The sequence below is a fragment of the Astatotilapia calliptera genome, chromosome 7, assembly GCF_900246225.1.
Source record: "Astatotilapia calliptera chromosome 7, fAstCal1.2, whole genome shotgun sequence".
In the NCBI taxonomy this organism is placed as follows: domain Eukaryota; kingdom Metazoa; phylum Chordata; class Actinopteri; order Cichliformes; family Cichlidae; genus Astatotilapia; species Astatotilapia calliptera.
The window spans coordinates 17,427,465-17,454,137 of record NC_039308.1 but is presented as its reverse complement, the minus strand read 5'-3'; the positions used below and the strand labels follow the sequence as shown (position 1 = coordinate 17,454,137).

At 41.5% G+C, this 26,673-nt stretch overlaps 2 protein-coding genes across 2 annotated transcripts in view; both read left to right on the top strand.

Annotated features, from left to right (window-relative positions):
* The first annotated feature begins 4,971 nt into the window (after window positions 1-4,971).
* On the top strand, window positions 4,972-11,285 carry LOC113025578 (BCL2/adenovirus E1B 19 kDa protein-interacting protein 3). The gene is made up of 6 exons (XM_026173478.1): window positions 4,972-5,179; window positions 8,106-8,256; window positions 8,519-8,600; window positions 8,716-8,789; window positions 9,430-9,576; window positions 10,513-11,285. Exons 1-6 carry the CDS (start codon window positions 5,137-5,139, stop codon window positions 10,559-10,561), a joined length of 546 nt encoding a protein of 181 aa, XP_026029263.1. The 5' UTR covers window positions 4,972-5,136; the 3' UTR covers window positions 10,562-11,285.
* Window positions 11,286-21,730: 10,445 nt separating this feature from the next.
* thbs4b (thrombospondin 4b) overlaps window positions 21,731-26,673 on the top strand; it is a 34,963-nt gene continuing 30,020 nt past the window's right edge. The window contains exons 1-3 of the mRNA XM_026173477.1: window positions 21,731-22,056; window positions 25,818-26,015; window positions 26,392-26,654. Of these exons, the coding sequence (XP_026029262.1) occupies window positions 21,978-22,056; window positions 25,818-26,015; window positions 26,392-26,654 (540 nt within the window). The 5' untranslated portion in view covers window positions 21,731-21,977. The remainder of the gene's footprint in view (window positions 22,057-25,817; window positions 26,016-26,391; window positions 26,655-26,673) is intronic.

Sequence of the window (26,673 nt, the reverse complement as noted above, 5' to 3'; positions counted from 1 at the left end):
GGATGAGGAGAACTTTTCCCGCTTTGTTTCTGGGCTGAATAATGACTTTCCGTGTCTGTCCCCTCGTCTCGAAACAAGGCTGGAGGTCAGAAGGGAAAATGCTGCTTGGCAACATAATAGATGGGTGAGAAGATGGACTGTGAAAATCGAGAGGTTTCTGGCTACTGCTGTTGCCCTAACAAAACATTGCATCATCCCTAATGCCGGGGCCTCACGTCCACCCTCAAATAATAAGTCTTGGAAAGTGATTTACAAAACAGTTTAGAGGCTCTAAACCAGTTTTACTTGGATCAATGAAATGCCGCGCAGCATGTGGCGGCTCTAGCTTTAATAGAGGTAAATAAAATTGCCTCGGGACGTGGTGCTTTTTAAGGCCTCTTTCCACCAGGTGGGGATGTTGTTCATAAAGTGTTGGGCAGTGTTGCGTCACAATACACTTTTCCAAATGATTCAGGAAAAGAAAAGCAAATCTATTTCACCAAAATGCTCTTTTAACTCATTGGACACTCAAGGGCTTTATGTTTGCTAAATTAGAAACTACTAGCAACTATCAGAATAAACGTGATGATCATGGTTATTTTTTCCTTTTCTTGCACGACTGTGCGCATCCTCCTGTGATGAATGAAATCCAGCAGAGCCTCTGTACCGCCAAGCGTCTTAAAGAAATGTCGCAGAAACAGATGAATCACTGGCCATGGGGTTTATTTGATGCAGAGCAGAAAACAGAAAAATCTGACACACGTTCCTGATTTAATTCATTCAAACTTTTTCCCCCTTTCCCTCTTTCCCTTATGTTCCAGGTACATGTAGCTGATAAAGTGATGATGCAGCAACCATGAACGCCCTGATCTGCTTTGGTCCGTTTCATTTGATGTTTTTAAGGCGCACATCAAAGACGACTCTCCAGGATGTTCAGCTTGCCAAAGATTAAAAAGGGAGGACGTTAGAAGTGTTTTTTAGAGTTGAGCAATGACCTTATCTTAGAGACCTATGAAGCTGTGATTTTATCATAGAAAAAAAAATGCAATAATTATAACAGATGTGCCAGTATTTGAAAATATTTTAGTTTGGTTATAGATAATATCAAACAGCAGACATTTTGCATGAGCCTCCTTAGGCTGAAATGTGAAAGCTGTAACACAAATCAAAGATACATATTTTAAAAGTGTGTGCGTGTGCCATTACTTTCATGTACTCTATCATTAGTTAGAAACAAAGGCAGATCTTATTGTTTCCCTGCATTCTCTCTGTTGCCTTTAGCCTGCAGTATTATTTTGGGCTTGTGGAAATAACAGGTGGGCACTTTATGGGGTTGCTGTTGTTGTAGCTTGGAGATTATAAAAGTGGACTAGTTGTCTGAAAGATGCTGGTTTGATGGCAGATGCTGTCATGTCTTCCTCCTCGTGTTTTTCGCACACAATCCCTGACAAAAAAAATAAGCATAATCCATAAAACCTTAGTCCACAGACTTGCATCGTTCCAGACTCAAACCAAAACAGGTTTGTGTGTCATTTTTCACAAGCAGTGGGGGCATATTTAGACTGTTTGCACAGTCTGAGTTCATTCAGTGCAGTGGAGGGGACTGCCTGCTTCAGAGTAGTCTGATTAAATAGCCAAGATACACTTTTGGGTTGTAAAGACTATGTAGCTATGACGGCTCTGGGATTTAGAGGAGACAAAGAGTCATTTAATGCTTTATTGTATACTACAGCCCTGTAAAAAGTAAGTACACCACATGATTCAGTAGCTGTAGACAAACCTTTAGGTTCTGTTCTCTTTCAGACATTCTTTGACTCTTGAATACTTTGTAGAGAAACAATCCCCAATCATCATTTCTCCACCACTGTGCTTGACATGTATTATGACGTGTTTGTGCTAAAATGCTTTGTCTGCTTTGGTACTGTGCATTATGGCTAAACATCTCCAGTTTGGTCTCATCTGTCCAAAGGACATTTTTCCAGAAGTCTTGTGGTTTGTTCAGATGCAGCTTTTCAAATCTGAGCTGTGCCACCATGTTTTTTTTTTTTTAAAGAGGCTTTCTCCTGATAACCCCTCCAAACAAGCCGTACTTGTTCAGTCTTCTTCTAACTGGGGCCTGTAGAGTTTGAGATGTAGCTCTTGGGTTTTTTGAGGAGTCTCTGAGCATTTCAGTCTGACCTTGGGATGAATTTGCTGCGATGTTCACTCCGGGGAAGACTGTGGCATTTTGTCAACACACACCTGAACACTACAGAGTGGCCAAAGTGTCTGTTTTGATAGAGGTCCTCACACATGATGATGATCAATTAAGCAACTGCATTTGATTTGCAGCACGCTCTTAATTCCTCTGGTAGCAGTAAAAATGTATGTAGTTTTTATTCGTAATGCGCAGAATCGCATGATTACATATGGTAATTTAACACTGTTTAGGTCTTTTGGTTGAATTATTTTAAGTTGCTAAAGATCTAAAGTATCTGTGGTAACCACAGAGGTAAACTGATCAGAAGCTGACTTTATTGGCACACACTGGGCAAATTAGAGTATAGAAAACTACAATGAAGAGTCAGAGGAGCAAATAACTACAACTCAGACACCATCACATCTATCACACATTTCAAAGCCCTGAGGTCTTCTCTACCACTAACTGTGGGTGCAAGAAAAGAACAAATGGATAAAACATATCAATAGCCTGGATTATTTTAATAGAAAGGAAGAAATGATGAAAAAAATAAAAGAGAATAAATAAGAAGGATAGTGTCCCCTTAAAATGAAATAACCTATAACCCATTGTAAACTCAAAGAGCTCTGTGAAAATTAAGAATGTCCACTCACTCTTCATGCTGTTTGTCATTCACATCTGCCAAACAGCAAGAAAGCTCCTGGTTCAAACCCTGGCTGGGGCCTTTGTACAGTTTCTACACGCAGTAATTGTTGATTCTAAATGGAGTGTGGATGCAATGTAAATAAAGTGCTTACAGCGTAAAGAAGAAAGCATTGTGACCTGTAGTCTAAACCACTTGGTCAGTAAGAATATAAAAGCACTATATAAATTCCAGTCATTTCCTACAATGCAGTACGCTCTCATTAAAAATCTGCATTATTATAATGGCTGAGTAAGCGGATTTTTTTAAACCAACAGCAGCACTTAATGCAAAATACTAAAAGATTTACAAAATGCCTACAAATGATGCATATCTGTACGCGTGGGAAGGAAGAAAGGAAACGCCTTTGCATGTCTGTGCCAATTGGCCCATTGTCCTATAATCCATCCATGAATCAAACAAATAAACTGCTCTCGTGCAGAATTAAAGTGATATAAATATAAATCTCCAGAGGAATGTAAGAGCCTGTTCCCAGAACCAAGAAAAGTATACTTAATCATCTTTTACAAAGTAAAACAATAATTAAAAGTATTTGCTTTGAGAGAGTCTCAAAGCATGACACGCTAACAGGAAGAACAGGCCTACAATTCAGCTTACTGAAATGAGGTGCTGTGCAAACGTTTAGACCTTTATCCATCACAATAGCTAAAGTGTCCCATAAATGAGTGCAAATATACAGACAGAGGCTGAATTTAAGCCACAAGAAGAGCAAGGAGTTTTGCAACAGATGGAATCACCCCCCGGAGTCCGTTTTGGGCATCGTGAAGTCACTGTGGGCTTACATGAAGAGGCAGAAGTAATCCACAGAAAAACCGTGGCATCCAAGATGCTGTCAAGTACTATCTAACTCTAAATACACTGCTAATGGAGACACTACTAGTTAACTTTGTCTAATAATAAAAAAATGAAAAATGTAATTGGAACAAATATACATAAAGAAAACATGAAGGGGGCTAACACTTTTTCACTGTATTTCTGTATCTAAGTGTTGATAAAAATCTACTACAAAGTACTTTTAGAAAATGTAATGCATTACTTTCAGTATTTAGTCCCTCTAGAAAGTCATTTGCTCCATTAATCTTTAAAATTTACAACAAAGCCAACATGGGTAGAATTTCCACCTGTAACGATACTAGACTGTTGACCTCTGCCCATTTACAATCAAGTGTTGGCTGGTTGATTGGCATCGCCATCAGTTTAAGTATTTATTCAAGCACTTTGATTCCAGAGGTCAATCACTACTTGCTTTGTGTTAACATAACAGACTGCGGTCTTGGGCTTTCAGCTCATTGTGGCCCATTGAGTTGATACAATGTTGCATCCACGTCCATCTGTCCACAGTTTACAAGACCTGCTACTCCTACAGTATCGATCAGAGTTTAGTGACTCTTGCACACAGTGATCACCCAGTGGCTCTTTACTATTACCCACACTGTGCTCAAGGCCAATATCATATTTGTTGTTTTACAGTCATTAACACATAAAATGTTTTACTTTTGTTCATTCTCCCTGTAAATAATTGCTAGTGCTGTACGATATTGCAAATCTTGGTATTGATCAGATACCAATAAATACACAACAATAGCCATGCCAATGCTAACAATAGTTCAACATATGCAGAGCAGAGTAATGGGGCACAACTTATGAGAAGATTATTATTATTTTATATATTAGGATTGTGGGTCAACTTCTGTTGTTTAAATACTTGTGTTGGCAATACATAAAATAGATGTACACAAAAGTTTCAGACATTTTCTTTACAGCGCATGTTTGAGGTATATTTTTTCATTTCCAAAAAAAAAGAATTAATTTAATCCAATTCAGTGGGTTACATACTGAACCTAGAGGATAGAAACAAAGTATCAATCTTATCTTGTAGTATCGATCCAGTACCCACACCAGCGTCGGTATAGATACTAATTACCTAGTAACTGCTCTTAACAGATCATTAATGGTGTGAATGGTGGGTACAATTTGAATAGGTGCTCAGGACTATCTATCCATCTATGTGTGATGTTAAGCTGCACAGTCTGTTTGTTTACCTCTTCCTTCTTGACACGTGGGAAAGCGGAGAGGGAGGGGGTGCGCGCGGGGAAGGGAGGGCACGGGGAGCGGATTAGCGCTGCGTCGGTGTCATTTTTAGACTACACAACAACGCAGAGTGACTGAGGGTAACGTGTACAGGGTAGAGACCGGTTTTGCACCTGCTTGTCCTCCTGGGTCAGTGTCAGCATCTCTCCGAGCTCTTTCTCCAGCCTCTCCCCAGCGTTCAAACATGTCTCTGTCCGGCTCGCAGACGCCAGAGGACGGACTCTACGGTGAGTGATGGTGGCACATGGACCAGGCCGTTGTTTCTTTGTTACGTCATCACTGTTAACTATTTGCCTTTTAATAGCGTGTCTGTAGCCGATTGTTGCATACCTTAAACAGGCTGTAAATTAATTTTGCGTGCGCATGGGTCGATTTATACTCCAATTTCACGATGCAAATGTCAACAGTGTGTGGGCAAAACATTTCAGGCAATGAGAACATTCATTCCCTCAGTGTGTTTGAATGAAGAGCTAGCCAGCCGTGGCTGCTTATCAATGGAGACAAGATACTAACAGCCTGTCAGACTCTGAGAGCAGGTGTGAGAAGAGGCCACAGACGGAAACAAGGCACAGGCAGTTTTATAGTTGTCATTGTCGTTGCTACTGTCATTGTGTAAATGGATTCCCTGACTCACCTGTTTGTATCTCTGTAAGCCAATTAAGCTGCGGAGATTTTCTGATACTTATAGCTCCACTTAGCTGGCTGCACATTGCTTGGAACAGAGGATGCTGGGTAAAACATGTGGATCACTGTGAGCTGTATCATTGGGAGCTGTACAGTGGAAATCACTGATGTGCAGGTTGTTTACTAAATAAATAAATAAATAATAAAAGATCAGTTTGACAAATATTTGATTTCAGCCCAAAACTGAAAACCCATCGCTGATATGTCATCTGATAGTTTCTTGTTTAGCAAGAAACTATCAGATGGTAATTTCAAAATCCAATAATCCAATATATCCACCAGCATTTTTTTACTTTCACACACACAAAACATAAACAGATTTCCCTCACATTTGTTGCTAACAGGGAAGGTAGAGTGGGTTGTCTACCAATTGGAAGCTTGGTGGTTCGATCCCTGACTACTTGAGTGCGCATGCTGATGAGTTGTCCACAATGAATCCATTGGACTGTGAGTGTGTGTCAATTTTAAACAAGGTGCATAGATATGTAAAAGTGCTTGTATGAATGTGTGTGTGATTGGTTGTAGTAAAAAAGCATTTTGAGTACTCGATTAGGGTAGAAAAGTGTTATATAAGTACCAGTCCGTGTCTTCACATTTCGTTAATAGTTAGCTAGCTAGGTATTGATCTTCTTTTTCCCACTTTATTTCAGGGTCTCCATGCCCGTTTCTATCACAGCCTTTTTAAATGTAAAAAGAATCACAATTATTGTCTGTATCAATACATTAAAAATATAAATGCAACCATATTTTCATATTTTATTTATCTTTTTTTTATTTTTACATCCACATGAATAGGACACAGCTGCTTTAAAGGTAACTTTATATTCAATTCTAGAAAGACAAACAAAATCTGAATCTCCCGTGCTGTCCAAAAATAATCTGATTGCCCTGCAGCCATTCTTTCAAACTGCACCTCACACCCTAATTTTTGTTTCTTTTTCTTGGCCCTAAAATGGAAACAGTCATTCTCATCCTAGCAGAGCACAAATTAATCTGTTGTGCTGCAGTTCATTGAGTCTTTTCACATCCTGGCTCCACATTACATAAAGCTGATTTGGCAGCGGCACAGATGAATGTGTACAGGACTGCGCCATAGAAACTGATTTAGTGCTGCAGAGTGGCATCACATAGATAAGGCAGCCAACAAGGCAGCTGTTACGTCACAACTCCCCTCTGTAGGAAAATAACTAGGGCAATGGCACAGTTTCCTCTGCCCTCCCTTCCCCCCATCCCTTGCTTCCACCCCCTTCAGCACTGTGCCCGCTCATGCATCCACCGCCTCTTGTTATAAAGCGTCATAAACCAGGTAAAGTGACAGTCAGAGAGGTCAGATGAGGAAGGATACTTTGGTAGGTAAATGAGGGGAGCTGTTTCGTAAGTGCTGCCTCTGTCCGAGAGATGTGGGGCAGCATGACAAGGGAGAAACAGCTAGAGGAAGGGAGAGGGTGAATGGCTAATCTCTCACAGAAATAAGTTCTTGCGTAAGCAAGCATGCTGTCAGGCTGAGTTAGCCCTGCCCCACTGTTTAGCTGTGGGAGCGCACACACCATACAACATGCGAGCATGCATATGTGTATATGCGTGCATGTGTAAATCCCTTTCTGCTCCTGTGCCCGATCACCAAACCCCGCCCCCGTGTCCATTCATTCATATGCAGTTTATCTTTTCAGCACTCATTGATGGGAAGAAGCAGGCACACTCTGCCTTGCTCTCACTGTTTATATATGATAATATGTGTGTTTTTTGGACGCAGCTCAGCGTGTCTCCATCCAGCCACGAGCTCTGTGATTCTGAGGTCATTGCGTGTCATGTCAGGACAGCCGCAGGGCAGCTTCTAAATCTCCACATGCCAGTGGACAACAACACACACCTGTCCATTCACTGCCCACTCGGCGCTAAAGAGATTAGAGTTCTAGGAAGGACCTAAAAACGTGCATCAGTAATGCAGTGTGAAATTTGCTCTGACAATGTTTCGGAACCGGGTTAGGATCAGTTACTTGGCAGTAAAAATAATCTGAATATGTCATTATGACAATAAAGCTGAAGTAATCTGCATAACATAGTTGGGTAATCAAATGACTTAAGTCACGTTAATGGCAAGTATAAATAAAAGAATCAGGAGAAAGTGTGGGCTAACTGCATCATTGCATAGAACATTAAAAATGAGTTTTTCACATGTAAAACTATGCACAACACGGTTACTTTGGACCTTTCTGGGATCACACAGACTTCAAAATGAAATATGTACAGTTGTAATTATAGTAAGATTATAAACAAGACAACAAAATGCCCATAAATGTTAAAAGCTCCATAAAATGGCTTCTGTTTGTTTACTTTCCACATCATGACTCCTTCTTGGCTTATTAGAAATCTAATATAGGTGTACTGAGAAGCATTGTTTTTTTTCCCCTTCTTACCGACACCTAAGCGTCAGCACAAACTCAGCTTGCCCTCCTTTTTTCTTGTCAGGCTCCTGGGTCGAGCTGGAGGAGCTGATTGCAGCCGTGAGCCGCAGAGAGAGCCTGACAGGGCCGCAGGACAGCGTTTCCACCGCCCTGCAGGGGGAGCTGGAGAGGATCCTCCTGGAGGCACAGCTGGAGTGCGAGCGGAGTAGAGACAGGTAATGATGCAGTTTGTTGGCACGAACTTGTTTTGTTTGGGGAGTTTGGGGCGGGCGAGCTGCACAGTGAGGTGTAGAAGTGATTTGCACAGTAATGAGGTTTGTTTTGTGCTCAGAGGAACTTTGCTTGTTTTCCACGGCGTGTTTACTTTTTCTGTTCTTGTTTGTTGGGCTGTAAAATTATCACGCTGCAGCTTGATTGTTTCTCCAGACCGCACCCACCTCGTACAAGTTCACTTGTTTGTTTGTTTTTAATCCACAGTCCTCCACAGGCCACGACTCCACAGTCCACCGGCTCACCAAGACCCACCAGTGAGCACGACAGTGACTGTGTCACTATACAGGTGCTGGTTTTCATTTGAACACAGAGACATGGTTAATATTTATCAGATAAAGACATCAAAAAAATATATAATTTTTTCAAATTATTCAACATCATCTGATTCTTGTTGCGTTCAGGAGGATGGTGAGCGACGGGTGGACACTGACTGGGTGTGGGATTGGTCCAGTAGACCTGAAAACATGCCACCGAAGTAAGCCTAGCTCCTTTGAATGTTACTGTTATTTATTCCTGCTGTGATGATTTACTCCTTCAGGCAAGTAGCTTAGTTTGGCTTAAAGACTGACAGCAGGTGACTCGAGGCCCGCGCCTCCAGAGGTACATAATTAAAAGATTCTTTCTAGTTTAAAAAAATAATACATTTTAGAAAAAATGAATTGTAACACGAACCAGCCAAGATTCATGACGTCACCCTGGCAGTATGCCCTCTAAATATGCATACAAGTATAAGTAAACAAAAATAAGCTTTTTGTTTGTTTGTTTTGGTTTGTTTGTGTGTTTATAAAAAGCCTGTTTTACTCACAAAACATTCAATAGCACATTGTTTTTGTCTTTTTTTGTTTTTTTTAATTTAGTTGGATTATACCTTTGAAGCCCATGAATCGCTTTCATTTTTATTTATGCTGCCGCACTTGACATTTAATCTCCTGCAATAAAATAAGCCTGTTTGACAGATAGCAGTTCTCAGGCTCTCGGTTTCTTTCTTGTATTCTCAGGCTTCTCTCTTGTGCTCTCATTATCTCTGTTTATTTTTATTTTTTTTCCCCCCCGCCTTTCAATCTCCGTGCTTCCGCATCTCTTATCTCCGACGCCTCTCTCTTCCTTCTCTGCAGAGAGTTTGTGTTTCAGCACCCAAAGCAGCAGAGCTCCCTCAGTGTCAGAAAGACAGAGGTGATGAAGAGAGGCATCTTCTCCTCCGATGTTCTCCTCATTCTTATTCCCTCGCTGCTGGCTTCACACCTTCTCACGCTTGGAGTCGGGTGAGATTCATTCACATAAACTTGACATTCTTGGTAATACTTGGGAAAAAAAAACCTGGATGCTTTTCATCCTGGTAGAATTTGGAAAGTGTGCAAATTAAGAAAGCGATCAAAGAGTTGACCCCTGTGTGCCCTTCTAAGTGGTTTTAAAATGATGTTGCTGATGTGCAGCTGAAGCTATAGATGTAAGAAAAACAAGCTTGAGACAAGTTAACGGTAGGGAGGGTCTACCTTTTCACTGACAAGTTGCTACCTTATGATAATGCAGTGCCCTTAGTTTCTGAGTTATAGCCTTCACTTATTTGATACATCGGGTGTCAAAAAATCCATATACTACAGCCGGTTGGTTTGTGAGTTACTAGGAAAATTTAGTCACAAAGAAGATGCTGCACCAAAACCTTTCTGTGATTGCTTTGGTTGCTAGCAGATTACCATGGTCTCCTGTAGTTTGCATGGAAGATGCTGATTTGTCTGCACACACTGAAACAATGTGATGCAAACTGGAAACAAATAACTTTCAAAGAACCATTTTTCCCTTTTGCTGAAACCAAAATGTTTCAAAAGGCACATTTTTTTTGTATTTTAAAGGGTTTCTGTCCCTTTCTGTCACAGTTTTTGCAGTTCCACTGTTACTGATTGGTTAGTTAGCAAATGTTTGCAGATAAGTCGGCATCATACATGCAAAATAAAATATGTTAGCAACCAAAGCAATCACAGGGAGGTTTTCTCTTTGCAACCAAATTTACCTAGCAGTATTCTGCAACTTCCCCCAATCACTTTCCAACATGTTGGGGAATACATATTTTATCCTCATGATCAGCAGTTGCAAAGTGCTTGATTAACAGTCTCCCCGCCTGTGTGACTGGGGTCCAAGGGCTATAGCAAAGGATCAATCATTGATTCCTGTTTTTTTTTTTTTTTTTTTTTCCTTTTTAGGATCTACATAGGAAAGCGATTGGCTGCATCCACCACCAGTACGCTGTGACAGCAACTATACGCCAGTGCCCCTATTTGCTAACAGTGTGGCCAATAAGATCAAAGTCCACCCTCTGTAATGCACTCATTTGCCTCCTTTCTTTGTCATGGGGCTAAAATAGGACCTTGCCTGTCTGTACCTGTCTCTCTATCTATCCAGCAGTACTCTGTCTTTTCTGTCAGCCTCTTTGTTGTCTGTGCATTTCATAGGGCCCTGGGAGCAGATGGCTGCTGACCAGTGAGTCAGACTGAGGTCACTTTTACTCTCCCGCAAAGTAACACTGATCTCAACCAGCTAATCAGGAGTGTAATCCGAGGGGGGGTAGTTTTCCTGACACAAAAGAAGAGAGGGAAAGAGAATTCTACTCAGCTAGAATAATAAATCCCTTTGATGGGAGGAGATGAAAACTGTTTGTTGGGAACGGTGTGTTCCAACAAAATGAAAAGGATAATGTGCGATACCCATTCACCCAACCTCTGAAAAAGCAAAATGTCTGTCATTTGTCAGAAGCAATGATCCTCTGTAAGACTGAGCTGCTTAAAGCGGTTCTTAGCTCTTTCCTTTTTTCTTTTTTTGGTCGGCCTGATGGTGAATCTAATGTAGGGACTTCTAGTTGGCTGAGTGAATGTAGGAGAGGCTCTGGTTGTGCTTTTTGTCCCGTAAACCCATTAAATATTTGACCTCCGACAAAGGCAATCACGATCCCATTAAACTTCACTCCTCCAAACCTTAATGTGTCTCTCGGGTCTTTTATTCCTCTCCTCTGCTCTCACCCTGACAGCATGTATTGTACACATGCTCGTCTTTTCTAATACATGTGGGGAAAGTGAAGAATTTTTAGCCAGCAAAGCACAGAGATGTGCTGAAGTAAGCGTTGGCCACTGTATGTGTACATTTCTATGCTTTGCTAGTCTGGAGATTACTTGCAGGCATGCAGAGACAACAGCAGCAGCAGCAACAACAAAAAGACTTTTAAAACATACTGTGATGTTAACAACCTGCAAATGAACCGCAGCATCTGTTTAAAATTGATTCCTGTTTTCATATGAGGTAAATCACTGCTAATGACTTTGTTTGTTTGTCCTGATGAGCTCTTTGGTGTGTATTCCACCGGTGCTCCTTAAGCACATTGTTCCCCTGTGAGCACTCTTTCTCTTGTCTAACCGAAACCTTCCAGGAGCCTTATGACATCTGCCGTTGTCATTCTTACCTCACATAAGTCACCCTCTTCCCTATATTTTTTAACAAGTTGCTGCTTTGACTTGAATCTAGGATTTGACATTTTATTGCCTTCCCATATACTAAAAAGCTGTTTCCTCTTAACATGTTGTAAAAATAGCTGGCTTGGATTTTGAATGGTGGGGTGGGGCTGGGACTGAGAAGCCACCAGGGTTTTGCACGGTTGCCTTGGACATAAACGTGCCCCATTTGTTTTCTGTCCAGCCTGACCAAGCACAATTACTTTATCAGCCATTAGCAGAGCGTTTGATGTGAGGGGTCCTGCTGCGCTAATGAGCACAGCAAGCAACTTCTAGACACACCAAGCTGACGATGCATCAACAGGCCTGCTTTGGCAGAGCACAAGAGCACCTGGTTTCCATTCACAGACCCCAACACATAACACGCCCAAGCAATCTATGGGTAGTTACTGGTGCATGTTTTGGCACCAGTTTTACTCAACAGCGCAAAAGGAAACGCTTAGTTCATGAACGAGGTGAATGCACGTGCTCCAGAAATGCCCATTCATCATCTTTGACATAAATGAATTTGTCACACAGCATAGTAATTCAAGTGTGTTGGAGCTTGTTTAAATAGAAAAGCAAGTTGAAATTTTTGTTCTATCCGTCCTGGTAAATGAAATGAGCTGTACTTAATACATTAGCAGCAAGTAATAATATAACTATGAAAAGAGCTCATTTCACAACAGCAAATTATAATTCTGGGCTGAAATTATTCATGCAAAAAACCATTATAATAGAGCTTGCAAAGGCTCCCAGTGGTTGAAGGCTATTTCTTAGTGCCACGTGCATCGTGAATGTAACCAAATCACCGCTCAAGCAACAACAAAACAACAGCAGCAAAAGGTAAGTCAAATGTGCACCAAAACTGTTCAGTCTGTAGAGCTGATACTTTCCTTCATGACAACTGTAGAAGGATCGAATTGTTCCTATTACAGTTCTCTAAATTGTATTAAGGTCTAAATTTAGCATTATTAGGGGCGTGGTCACTATGCTGCCATAGCTGTGTCACTCTCTGAGGTCTAAGTGGTCACACAAACCCTAAAAGCCTTTACACACCAGACACGTAAAATCAGCTAATATTACTTGGGTCAAAAATATTTTTCACCTATTCTAATTGCAGCTTTTAACAGTGACCATGTAATTTCATCTGACGAATTTGTGACATTTTTTTTTAACCAAGCCCAAGTTTTCCTATATTTTGAATCAAAATAACCAGATCTAAGAGTCCAATCGCTGGATTTGGCAACACGTGAAATACTAGTGGAACTGGTGCAATACCTCAGACAAACTGCCTCCTCAGATTTGGTCCCAACTCTCCGAACAAGAGCTCAAACTGCCCCCACTGACATCCTGAAATATATATAAAGCTGCTGTGATACAGCTCCGACTGCTGGATCACACAATCAGATTCTCCCTGCTGAGGTCTTCTTCTGAAGATTGGATGCATCCAGAATCTGTTTCTTCCTGTTCTTCCATCACGGTGCCTTCTTTATCTCTTCTACGCATAAGATCAGTAAAATCTTAAACAGATTACACAGTTTGATGTATTTTATTGGTAGGTTTCTGTTTTGGGGGGGGGGGTTCTTTTTTGAGTCAGGACACTGGAGAGAAGATGGAGAAAACACATGGCAGATTCTCTCCAATAACCTCCTGGCTTTAGCTCAGCAACCAGGAGGTCTATATTTTAATCTGAAATTAAAGTAAACAAAATGCAGTAGAGTAAAAAGGTGAAATACTTTAACACAAAGTAACACAAAATACATCCATGTCTGCACAAAATCTTATTATGTGGATAATGTCTGTATGAACCTATGTGGGTGACTGACCAAGAGCATGTCCCTCAGGGTGGGAGAGATTTAGATAAGGCTTCTAAACTATTGGCTCCTTTGCAACCCACATAATTGTTTCTTGCCTTGTCAGATGACATCAAACGATACAAAACTCTGTGAAAAGAAGAAAATCAGAGGAGTGGCACACCTGAACTGTTCTTTAGACTGTTAATTTAGTCCTGTGAATTGTCCCTGGTTCAACCCCCTAAGCCGTTTATCTTGTTATTTGGACAAACAAGCAGCCACAGGTGGCACTGGCTGTTGTAAATCACCGTGTTCCCACACAGCTTCATCCTATTTTGGTGTGATCCTCCATGGCTTCTTTATAGGACAGGACTGTGTTAAGATCTGCCAGCCCTGTAATATCCTCCCTCAAGATGGTAACAATTACAACTACTATCAAAGAAGTAAAATAAAAATCACCATTTTCCCCACATCGTTTCTTTAAAGATATTACTAGACAATGAGATTTATGCTGAATAGGGTTATAGATATGACTTTGAGCTTTTGGTGTTACGAAAGAAAATCCAAATCCTGTTCTTGAAGTGAGAGGAGACTGAGGCCCAGACAGAATATGGGAGAAATCTGTTCATTTCCTGGACCACACTTCAGAGATCAGACATCTGTCTTTCTGGGAAATCCATTATATCCTCCTCCTATACAGCTAGACAGGAAATAGAGAGTCCAGTTTCGAAGAGTTTGGACACAACAAAAGAATCCAGTTGAACTGGCACGGCGTTTGCGCCTTAACTTTAAAACAAGGTCACTAATTTGAGCCTCCATCTCAAGTAACATCGCTTTACCACATGTGGCCCACTTCCCCCTCGTGCGCCACTCATAATGAGGGACAGTAGGTTATAATTCCACAGAACACAATGACGTAGTCAAATAGCAGACACATAACCACACACAGCTTACCGGACCGTGAACACTCCCACACAGGAATGAAAAAATGAAAAACCCTTTTTTCTGTTTGCATTGTGTGGGCTTAAATAGTTACACTCATGTGGAATAAACACATTCATCTCCAATATTTGATATTTGCTACACTGAGTGTTTGTAGAAGGGAGTCGCTGCGTCTCTCTTCAGATGTAATTTGGCATTCAGTAGGCACGATGAATGCATTGACGGCAACGTTTTTGTTTTGAGTTTTATGCATTTTTCCATTCTTCCTGTCACTCTTGAGCAAATAGAAGCAATTTGTCTAATAAGCCTGAAATGTGACAAGCGTTCGATGTGGAACAGAGTGAGTGAAAGAAGCTCTTTTGTGTGCGAGCAGAATTTGTTTTCTTTCTACCTGTCATGTACCCAAACACACGTGTTCGCCTTGTGCTCGTATCTGCTGGGCCAGACTGCACACCAGGAAGAGGCAATAATTGCTTCCATGTGCTGGCTTCCCTCTCCACCTCATGTGTGCGTCCTTCTTTCCTCCGTGCAGCGCTCAATCAAACCAGGTGAGCGCGGCCCGGGTGTGGACGTGAACTGAACCCAGTGTGCTCTCCACTCGAGTGCTTTTTTTCTTTCCCACAGCAAGGTGGACCTTTCTAGCCCAGACATGCTTGGTCTCCGTGCACCAGATGTGTGAAGGATTAGATGAGAGCACCCGGAATAAGACTCAGTGAAGCACAATGTGTCACTGCTCATGCTGTGTAAACAAACCAACTCAATTTTTAAGTGTACACGTGCGCTGTCCTGACATGCCAAGAGAACCGTCCCGTTCGTGTTTTGCTGAGTTGAGTAGAAGATTAGGATAGGTGGATTAAGATGTGTGCCTCCAGCATATGCTTCCTCAGAACAGCTTGCTGGATGATCAAATATCTTTAAAAAATTCCCTTTCCCATAAGTCTTGCTGACATCAAATGGGTCTGTGTTGACCGTTAGCCTTTAATTTGCTGAGATTCACCAGCTGTTCGGAGGTGAAAAAGGAAGCTTCTCCTGACAGCAATCCTCCACCAGTGATTGCCTTGTAGGCCAAACTGTCTAAAAACATGTTCTTATCTTTATATTTAAAGCATAATCCTCTGCATGAGAGCTATAAGCTTGATTCAGATTTTGGATTTAAAGAAGAAGAATTCTGTGGTTGTCTGTCCTGCTAGTGTTGTTTCTACCTCACCCTCGGCCGATGTGTTGCTGCTCTATTACTCTATTGCAGAACTCGGTTTGTCTGGACATGCAGTTCTCATATTTCAGCTAAAACAACTCATTTACTGCTATCTCAGATTTTAAGCTAAGTATGTGAAGTTACGTTGGACACTAGTGACTGGTGTCTGTTGTCCTGTTGTCTATATTGTGAACAAAGAAAATATTGTTAAAGGCAGAGTGTCTTTTTTCATGTATTTGGCAATGGTTGGCTTTGCTCTGACTTTGTATAATAGCAGACAAGACACACACACACATACTCGGTTCATTGAGTGCATCCTTACACACAAAGCTGAGGAACATTAATGACAACTTAAGCTTTGGAAAATAATACTGAATGCAAAACAAATAAGGCTTTACTTCACACAGAGTGCCCCTGTCTGAGATCACACACTCCAAAAAAAAGAAAAAGAAAAAAAATTCTGGCTCCTTTTAGATGGTAAATATTTAATCCTGCTTATTTCTTGTGTTAAGTCTACACGTATAAATCAGTGTACTGCTTCAGTCTATAACAAGTTCGCTTTACTCAGTCAAATGCAGTAAGATAAAGATTTGTAAAACCAAATAGGGCTCTGTTGGTTTCATTTACGCAAATGCAGCATTTTTTCACTCTGTAGGATCTGCGAAGTGTTCTTTACTGAAAGCTTTTCAAATGTTTCTGAATTTGGTAAGTAAGCACAAGTTCATTGCCATGTCGCTTTGTGTTACAATTGCAAAACTATTCATTCTAGCAGCAAGCTACATGTTTTAAAAGTTTCTCTGTAGCTAGCTAGCTAAGGGTAGATGCAGAGTGGGCTAAAATACTGTTTCCATTACAAGCTTGAGTATTATTTGTAATTTTTTAAGGGAGTAAATTAGGCACAAAACTCTTAGCAGAACATTCATTTTGAAAATGGACACATGAAAGTGAGGGGGTACTGTGTGTAATGGCAGTGATGCTAAAATGACTGGATGCACCAGTAAGAAGAGGGTAGCTTTATATCCCATGTAGTGGAACAAATACACAATTTATACATAATTTAATCGTTGACATCCACTGATGTAAAGTGCACTCATAGGACACTAGTTACACCTTACTAATATTGGGTCCGACCCCGTTTGCCTTCAGAACTGCCTTAAATCTTCCTGGCACAGAGAAGGTGCTGGAAACAGTTGCGCACCTATTATGCGATTCACCCGTTCCACCACATCCCAAAGAAATAATTTCTACTTTACATGGCTGGTTGTCCTTCTGGAAGGAGCCATCAGAAGACGGATGCACTGAGGACACAGTTAACAACAATATTCAGGTAGGCTGTGGTGTTTAAATAATAGGTGGTACTAACAGGCCCCCACATCATTACACCACCAACAGCAATCTGAAGTTATTGGCCAACATTCTTCTCATTCAATTTTGATGAGCCTGTGCAATTTTCAGCCTTGGTTTCCTGATTTAGCTGACAGGAATGGCACCTGGTGTAATTTTCTGCCTCTGTAGCCCATCTGCTTCAAGGTTTATTGTGTTCTGCCTTCAAAGATGCTTTTCTGTATACCTTAACAGTAAGAAGTATAAATTTGAGTTGCCTTCCTATCATCTCGTCCTCTGACCTGTCAAAGTGTGCCTTCGTCCAATCGATGTAAAGATTGGTAGCACTGGAGAAAAAGTTAGAGACTTATCAAAGTCTGTAAAATTCCTTCTCTGGCGAACATAAATGTCTGTATCAGTTTTCATGGCAGTCCATCCGGTACTCAGTGAGATGTCTGAACCAAGGCAAAGGTAATGTCTTTTAAAGTTGTGCTGCTAGCATGGCTAAAAATAAAAACAGTCAAAAACTGTCAGAAAAACAGGAAAAGGTTGCATCGGGGTGGTTTGTATGAAAAACAGAAAGAAAGGAAATGCACAGCCTAGCTGACTGGGTGTCGAGAAACTAAAGCAGTGATTTACAGCAGTCTCCATCTACAGAGTGAGGTGTGTAGGTGTAGGCGAAACATCCACTCAGTTGGAGTGAATGAGTCTGAACGCATCCAGCTGGTGCGAGTGACTGAAAGAGCAGCTGTATAGTCTGAAATGATCCGAGAATGAACTCACAGTTTACACATGGCAAAACCATCAACCATAACTTCTAACGCTGACTTTGCGGGGGCTTTCATTAATACCCTTGCATAATACTGAGTAATCTAGCGAGACACTAAGGCCGCATTGTTGTTTTAAAAACGGTATTTTCCCTTATTGCACGGAGAATATCTTTGTGCACCTTTCATCAATCTTCTAACATAATAGCTATGTTTTTCCAACAAGAGCAGGTTCACGTTACAGTGTCCATAACTGACGCCGCCTTGAGCGATTTTACAGGGATATGAAGTTGGGCAATTTGGTCAGGTAAATAAAAGTAAAGAGGAAAAAAGCAGCAACAGTTTAATCGGTATTCTGTTATTTCTAAGTTTTAGACAAGTCCAACTTCAGCTCGAATACCTCAAGGCCTGGTACTAATCGAATCTACAACAGTAATAAGTTTTGCCTCATTTCTACACATTTTTTTGTACCATATTACTTCTACAACATTTGATGTATAATTTGTATTCATGTCCTCTGCGCCGAGTTCGACGATTCCAGGAAACTCGGCGGCGTTATCCACCATGACATACCAATTTGGCTCAAGAATTTGCAGACTAAATATGCTGCAGGATGTGGGTCCATTTATTAGGCCTCTGCCTTGAGTTCAGAGCTACAGTCTGCCTAACACCAAAAATTCAGGCAATTTAATGCTGTAATTTCAGGTTTGGAGTGAGTCCTCTCCACCAGACTGGGGTGAGGTTTCGATAGAAGCGACAGATTTAATGAGGTGTTGGCTCAGACCCCTGTGACTTGCCGACTGGCTGCTGTTACATAACTTCATCAGGTAAGACAGTGCAGTGCCTGTTAAGGCTCTACATCCTACAGCGTAATGAGCCCTTAACCACTCAGCGCAGTAGCAAGGAGACTTATGGTCACCTCCAGCTGTGTCTGTAAAAGTCTGTCCGTTCTTCAGACCTCCTAATGTAAGTCGTTTTATGAAAGAGCTTCTTATGAGGAATGTAATTATTATTTTCTTTAATAGTGTAGTTTCCCTGACATAAAAAAAAACACTTTCCCCAAAGTCTGTACCTGTAAATCATTTCAGTTATGCCAGAAAATGTCACATTGACCAGATAAACTTAGTAACTGTACAGGATTTTCTTGTGTGTGCCGTGTGAATAATATGATTCAGAACTAGGGTGAAAAGTTACAAACAGACACACACACGCACAAACTTCTGCACAATCCAAACAGCTTGATCTCACACCAGAGGAAGGAAAACAGCAATTACGTCTCCTGATTGCAAAAATAATGCTATAGACACACTAGGGAAACCAGTGGTTGGATACTGCGACACGACCAGTATTATTCGGATTATTCGGATACACGATGGCTTTGAAATGGTTCCTTCTTAGACATGGACCAGGTGTGTGACATTTAGCAGTCAGCTGCAGGCTTCAACGCAACTATTGTGCGTCAGGATGTCAACAAAACAAAGTCAGCCTGCTGTCAGCCTACAAATGAATGGGGTTAAGGTGGCAATGTTTGTGATAATACAGCGATTAACTGTGAAATCAGTGAAAAATCACAAATCTGTTGCCATGTACATAATATGTACATGCAGAAATTCACCTTAAATAGAAATGTGAAATAATTTTTCTACATCTTCCACAAAAGGAGTGATGTAGTTAGAACTACAGGAGTGGTGTAGTCTAGAAGAACAATTCAGCTGCAGAAAAACATATAACATTATACCAGAACACAACCAGCTGGCAACCAGTTGTTCATTTCTGCTATTGCAAAGAGTTACATTGAAGGACAAGCTCCAAACTGGCTCAGATCGATTGCAATGTGTTGGCAATCTCTTCGAGAATGATTGCATTAAGTCAGTGTCAGACTGCCATTGTTTGGAGACAGGTTACCTCCCACCAGGTGATCCAGCATATGAATAAAAGTATCTGCCCGAAATTTTGAGGCTGTTGAATACCTCTCGCTGCAGATATTTGCAATCAGACATCAAGTTCGAAAAAAATCAATGTAGTTGATTCATTTCAATTTTATTTTATTTATATAGCACCAAATCACAACAACAATTACATCAAGGTGCTTTATATTGCAAGACAAAGACCCTACAATCATGCAGATGACCCCCTACGGGAAAGCACTAGGCAACAGTGGGAAGGAAAAACTACCTTTTAAGAGGAAGAAACCTCTGACAGAACCAGGCTCAGGAAGGGGCAGGCATCCAGTTTTTACTCTAGTGTGACAGAACCACAAACCAGTTCATTATGAGTTAAGAAAAATGTTGAGTTTAATTTAAAAAAAACCCAAAAAAACATCTTAAATAAAAAAACATAAAAGGTGAATCTGATTAAAATTAAACGTGATCATAAAATATCTGTAGTTTCTTCATTTTTCCTACAATAAAACATCTTTTGCTTTGCTGTTAATGCCTCACCTGCCTCCTATTATGGACATTTAATCACTCTTGTTTTTTGGCCTGTTTGTCTTGTCTTTGTTTTGAGTCGAAAGGTTTTAAAAAATGCGAATTGTCAGACCTCCTCTGAGCGAGGGAACAGCTCTCAGTGTTGTTTTATGTTCCGTAAAGCCGTAACTTGAAGTCGGCTACGTAGTACTTATTGGTAACACAGTACGTTTTGTTGTTTTTGGAGTTGCAGCAGTGTTGTAATCTTTAATGTCTGTTACACGTCATGTAAGTTGAGTTACGAGTGTGGGTATGAGGGTCTCGGGATTTGGTTGTATCGATGTCACAAATAAAAATAGTCAGGCGATGGTGTCAGACACATTTGGGCTTTAGTTTTATCTCTGAGCCAGCTGCAGCGCTCACTGTCTGACCTCATCAACCGCACCATGATGTGAGTCAGTCCAGGGCCTCCAGCAAACTGATGTGGTCTGTTGAGCTCCTGGCTTGGGCTGCCGACCACGCATGGAGGTCTGTGGAGCTTTCTGTCATCCAGAACCCCGACGCCTGCAAAGCATCATTCTAAAAGCCAATCAGAGGGCAGATAAAACTCTGAGCGCCCTGCTGCTGACTGAATGGAGTCTGTAACAGTTCACAAGCATGAAAAAAAACCCAAAAAACAGTGCGGCTGTATTCTGGATAACCACAAGGAGCACCTGTATTGGCGTATGGAAACTGTGACTCATTTGGTGTTGTTTGTTGCTATAGGTACTCGTGTTTATGCTTTTAAGTGGGAACATCATCTTGTAGCCACTAAGACTTGAAAGAGTACAACATAATTAATACAGGTTCTGTGGTAACATGGAATTAGGCTGGAGGAACTTACTTAAAAACATAAAATGGAACAGTGAAAGAAAGAGGGAAAAACAAGCAAAGCATAACTCTGACCTGAGCTTCCTCACCTCTACCAACTGTGGCCGGTCACGCGGTGCCAGACATGCTGACGACCCGGAGGCCATGTGAGCCAGCAGCCTGTCTGAAGCTCTACTGGCCGCTTAACGCGGCTTGTTGAGGCACGAGCAGCAGAGCGCTTGTTTCCTGACCTTGCCCAGGGATGGAAGTGGCAACCAGGGGCAGATAGGAAAGGTGTTACATCTGATCCCTGTAAGGAAAGTTAAAAAAAATCTGTCTTTTAGTTTTTTCAGGCAGAGTGTTAATAAATACTAGAAGTCTGTTTGCTGGAAGTGGGAAACACATTTTCAGAAATTCACCCCAAGCTTGAACTCAAGAGTCTAAAAATATTCTGACTCCGGTCTGGTTTGAAACGTGTTTTTGGTGGCCAAACGTGGGTTCCTAGACTCTAAAGGGAGCAAACCGTGTACAGCAGATTTGTGAAGGCGCCTGTGGGAATTGGTAGCAGCCAGCAGGAGCCAATGCAAAGAGTTTTCCCAGGTCACTCCTTCTCTGCATGGGGCCGCCTGAGGAGGGTTTTAAAAGCAGGTTCTGGCCCTGTTGCTCCTCCCTCAATAAGACTCCTACAATCCCTTCTTCACACACTCTCCCTCTCTCTCTCACACACACACATAAAAGCAGTCAGCACCCTCTATTAGGCTTAACATGACAGTTTTGCCTCATTTTTGATTCAGAAAGGAAGACAAGTACACAGATACGCCTCAACGGGGGGAAACTGCTGGAGTTTCAGACACATTTAAGTAGCTACAAAGAGAACTGCAGATCTGGGACCAGTTGGAAGGACAAAATGAACGTGTGGACGGCCCTCACACTGGCCTTGCAGCTGCTATTAAAAATGTGCTTACACGTGGAAGCACAGGCTTTGGGTGAGTGTCTTTTTTTCTTTTTTTGAAGTGTTTTGAGTCGCTTTTATGTCAGTTATTTAAATGTCACTGCATTTTTTTTTTATTTGGATTATATGGTTGCTGCTTGGGATGACAAAAAAATCAAGAAGTGGAAAAACATCTTTCCTTTTTTTAGGTTTACACAAACACACATAAGGAACGATGTCTTTAAGGTTTCTTTTTTCTTTTTTATTTCTGACACCCTGCCTGCAATGTAATCGTCCATTTTCATTAGCTGTCAGAAAAGATTCAATGGCTCCACCTCTCAGTATTTTAACACACTTATGTATGAGTTTTAATGCATTATGGATGAAGCAGACACTGTGAAAGAGAATATGATATGCAGGCCCAAACACAAAAAGATCAGACAATGTGTGTGATACTCGCTGAGGTGCGAATAAAATGCTAAATATCCCAGTGAGTTGTAGAAGATATGGGGCAGTCAAATGCTTTTATTTGGGCTGGGTGTGTGTGTTTCTGACAGGAAGCAGGCAAAGATAAGAAAAAAATATTAAAAGTAGACAAAAGTTTGAGTATTAAATCCCACCATCTTTCCGCTGAAGTAAAGACATCCTGATTTTGATATCCATCTAGCCGGATCTGCTTGATTACTTCGGCTCGGGAGATTCAGCTTCCTGGCTCGTTTTAATTTAAAGAAAATCCCAGCTGGGTCACACACATGGGAATAATCAGAGATGATCTGGGTGCAGTACTGAAGTTCAAGACTCTCTTCTCTCTCACACTGTCTGACACGTGCTTGCAGTCACACACGCACGCGCCCGCATTTATTCAAGGTCACACACAAACTCGGGGCTACGCGACGCATAGAAATGTTGGCGTTTAGAGTTTATCGCCCTTCTTGCAAACCCCACCAGGTGATTGATGGCATACCTTTAAAATGCCCATTAATCCCTGGAGTCTTTTGGCAAATAGGTGCCTGATGGTATGTATAAAACAAGTCCAGATTAATGGAGTTTGTCATCTATCATTTCTCAGGCTCATTGTCTGCGTGACCACAAAACAAGGAGTGAGATCCATTTAAACCAGCCAAGTCTGGTTTTAGGTGCTCAAAAATGACATTCCATAAGCGTTATCTATGTTATTGATTAATATTAACATCTCAAGGATGGCTCACTGAGAGATGATATTACTGAAGTTTAAAGCGGACTCTCTTTCCTCTGGGCCATCCTCCAGGCCGAGCTATATCAAACTTTAAAATGAGGTAAAAGGGGGGAATATCCAGCTCTGCTTATCTTTGCAGAGTTTATGGTGAGTCTTAACTCACTGTTTAGCTCAGCTGACAAGTTCAGTTCAATTCAGTTTTTACTTATATAGTAAAGGTGCATTATATTGTAAAAAAAAACAAAACCCTACATTAATAGAGCAAAAAACCAAACAATCAAATGCCCCTCTACAAGCAAGTAACTGGCGACAGTGGGAAGGAAAAACTCCCTTTTAACAGGAGGAAACCTCCAGGACAAACCAATAAGGAGTCCACCACAACTAGTTGGGGTTGAGAGGAGGGGGACAGGGCGAAAGACACGCTGTAGAAGAGAGGGGGAATTAATGATAACAGGTGGCAGAAAGTCAAAGCCAGCAACTTTTTTCCATTCATTTTTCTTCCGCTTACAATTCAAATGTCAGCGTGGATCTAAGAACAAAGCTGAAAGTAAACGTAACCTAAATCAGTGATAATGACAATAACACATAGAGTTTCTGTGTTTACGTGAATATATCTTTCTGTAAATGTACACACGGCTAGCTGATTCATTGATTCACGTAGGCTGCACTCATCCAACAGAATATATTTCATCCAGTTTATTTAGTTTCACTTTTTGAGAATAGACACAGTGTCAGCGCAGAATCATGATGGTCTCCTGGAGAAATACACATTACAGAATACTGCTCTGTGTTTACAGTGGGGGGAAAAAGCTTTTGGACACTGCTCAATGTGTGCTTTGTTCTTGTTTGAAGCTGCGACATCAGTGCAGTGGGTTTCTGGGTTTATGACAACTCCCCATGTCAGCACAGACCATGTGATCTGCTTTCCAACATTATCGCACCGTAATGTTAAAGATCGAGGGTATTAACAAGTAAATCAATTAAAAACACATAAAGCAATGCAAAAATAGCAAGAGAAATGCTGAAAGCACGTTTTTACTTAGTTTATACTTATTTTAGTTTAGTTTTTACTCAAGTTTATTCAAGACTTAATGGAAGCCAAAAGGAAAGCTAGTGTCAGAAGTAAAGTAGGAGTGCACGTGTAGTTACATTTGTAAACACTTACACATCTTAAAAGTGACAATATGCCATGTGATGTTTAAAAATGTCTAAAAAAATACACATAAAAGCCTAATATTGTTTGAATATCATGGTTTTGGTCCTGGGTAGCTAGATGACTCTTGGCTAAATGTGACTTTGCTTCTTCTGTTCTATACACTACGATGTTGTTAACGTAATTACTTCACTGCTGTTATGGCTGGCCTTTAAATATGATGCGATAAATTAAAGCTTGCCACACAGAAATGCTCGAGTGCGAAGCGTGCGCTGAAATGCTAAAACAAGGAATGCCAGCCATTTGCACTCTTTACAGTAATCGCACCGTGACAGATTTATATGCTGGTGTTAAGGAAAGGTCAAGACACTGTTTTCCTTTATGGCTTTCAGCTGAACTAGTTTTATGAAGCTTGAAATCTGAGGTTAATCGGGGGGTGAAGTGAGACACTTTCTCAGGGTCTCCTGTGTAAGACAGCCCTGACCCTGCGAAGCCCTTTGTCCAGAAGACTTATGAAAAGCAGGACTGTGCGCTTCGTGTGTGTGGATGCCACTAAAGACACGATGCACACATCGAGCTTCCTTTGTTCTCTTTTCTTTTCTTTTTTTTTTATATATTAAAAAGTTCTTATCTTGATAAAAACCAAACACAAAGGATTCGAAAAGCTTTACATTTTTAGTGGAAGTAGTGTTGACAGCACGGTGCAAGCAGGCATTTCGGTGGCTTAGTCTCACTTATCTGCGCACATATTTAAAGGCTCTGTGTTGTGTCTGACAAAACACAAGGGACCCCAGGCAGACGAGAGAGATAAAAGAAAGAGCGAGAGATCTCATCTGGGGCAATCTTGGCTGACAACAGTCAGCGGAAGCATTTGGGAGCAATTTCTGCTCCCTCACGACAGAGGGCCGTGCGGACCGTTTCAGTGGTACTTGTGTATTCACGATGGTGCAGATGCGGGACTAGAGATTCAATGCGCATCCTCTTGTGGTTTGCCCAGCTCCCAAGCCACTTTATTAAAAGGAGACTCTGACCATGAGCACCAGTGTTCTGCTCCTCTCTGGCTTTTTACTTTTAAATTGCCTGTCAGTTGAGTCAGAACATCTAAATTTCACTGTGCTTTTGTCTGCAAGCGGAAGCTCCATCTCATTTTACAATTCAAACAGTTTTAAAACAAACCTAAGAGAAGATCATAAAAACAGCACACATCTAACGTCACTGTATGCTGTTTACTTACAAATCCGCCTCCTTTTGATTTGCCTGAGCCGACCCAGCCTGCCAAGTTTGCGCTGACTGATTGACACAGCGTCTTGCTAGAGCATCTAATGCTGGGTCAACATCATCATCTTCTTCTTGTCGACTCGGAATGTGTTTACTCTCGGATCAGAGCGCCGCTGCGGGTTGTAAATATTCACATCATCCATTACTCATGTGCTTTCCCGTTTCCCTGCCTTGCTATCTGTCTCAACAGTCTACGATCTGCTCACCTCACCCGACTGCCTGCCAGACCTGCTGCAGGGGGGCCTGACCGGGCAAGGGGTGAACGAGGCTTTCATCCTAACCTCCTTCAAGTTGCAGCCCAAGACCGGAACCACTGTGTTTGGCCTGCACAACCCCAGGGACAACAGCAAGTACTTTGAGTTCACAGTGATGGGGAAGCTCAACCGAGGTAGGAGGACATCAAAGAGGCGCTGGTTGTTTAAAGCTACGCCAATCAATGTCTTCATATTAAAAATGGATTAAACGTGATAATGTTTAAAGACTCTGCAGACAGACCTGAAATCCAGCAGACAGTGTTTGCCCCCACATAATGAACTGTACTGAGTTTGTGCCCCAAACTATTTTGGTTGTGGCCAAATAGCTACACAAATAATGACGTTGCTGTTGCTATGTGCTAAGACGCAATCCAAGCACAGATAGAGAAACAAATAGCAAACAATATCAATGCTTAACATCACATAAACCCTTTACAGCAACACAGTCAATTTTGCTCTATTCATTACCTCTTCTTCCTTCTTCCTCTTCCATGCCGTGTCCTCTTAAAGCCGTGTTACGGTACTTGAGGAGTGACAAGAGGATGGCCTCTGTCACATTCAACAACCTGGTGCTGGCAGATGGCCAGCAACACCGACTGCTGTTCCACCTCAGGGGGCTGCAGCAGCAGCAGCAGCAGCAGGGGCCAGGCGGGGTGGAGCTGCATCTGGACTGCAGGCTGGTGGAGACAGTCAGGGATCTCCCTGCTGCCTTCCAGGGTTTGCCAGCAGGCTATGGCACAGTGGAACTAAAGACTATGCAAGCCAGAGAGCAGGTGAGCCATCGCTTACAAT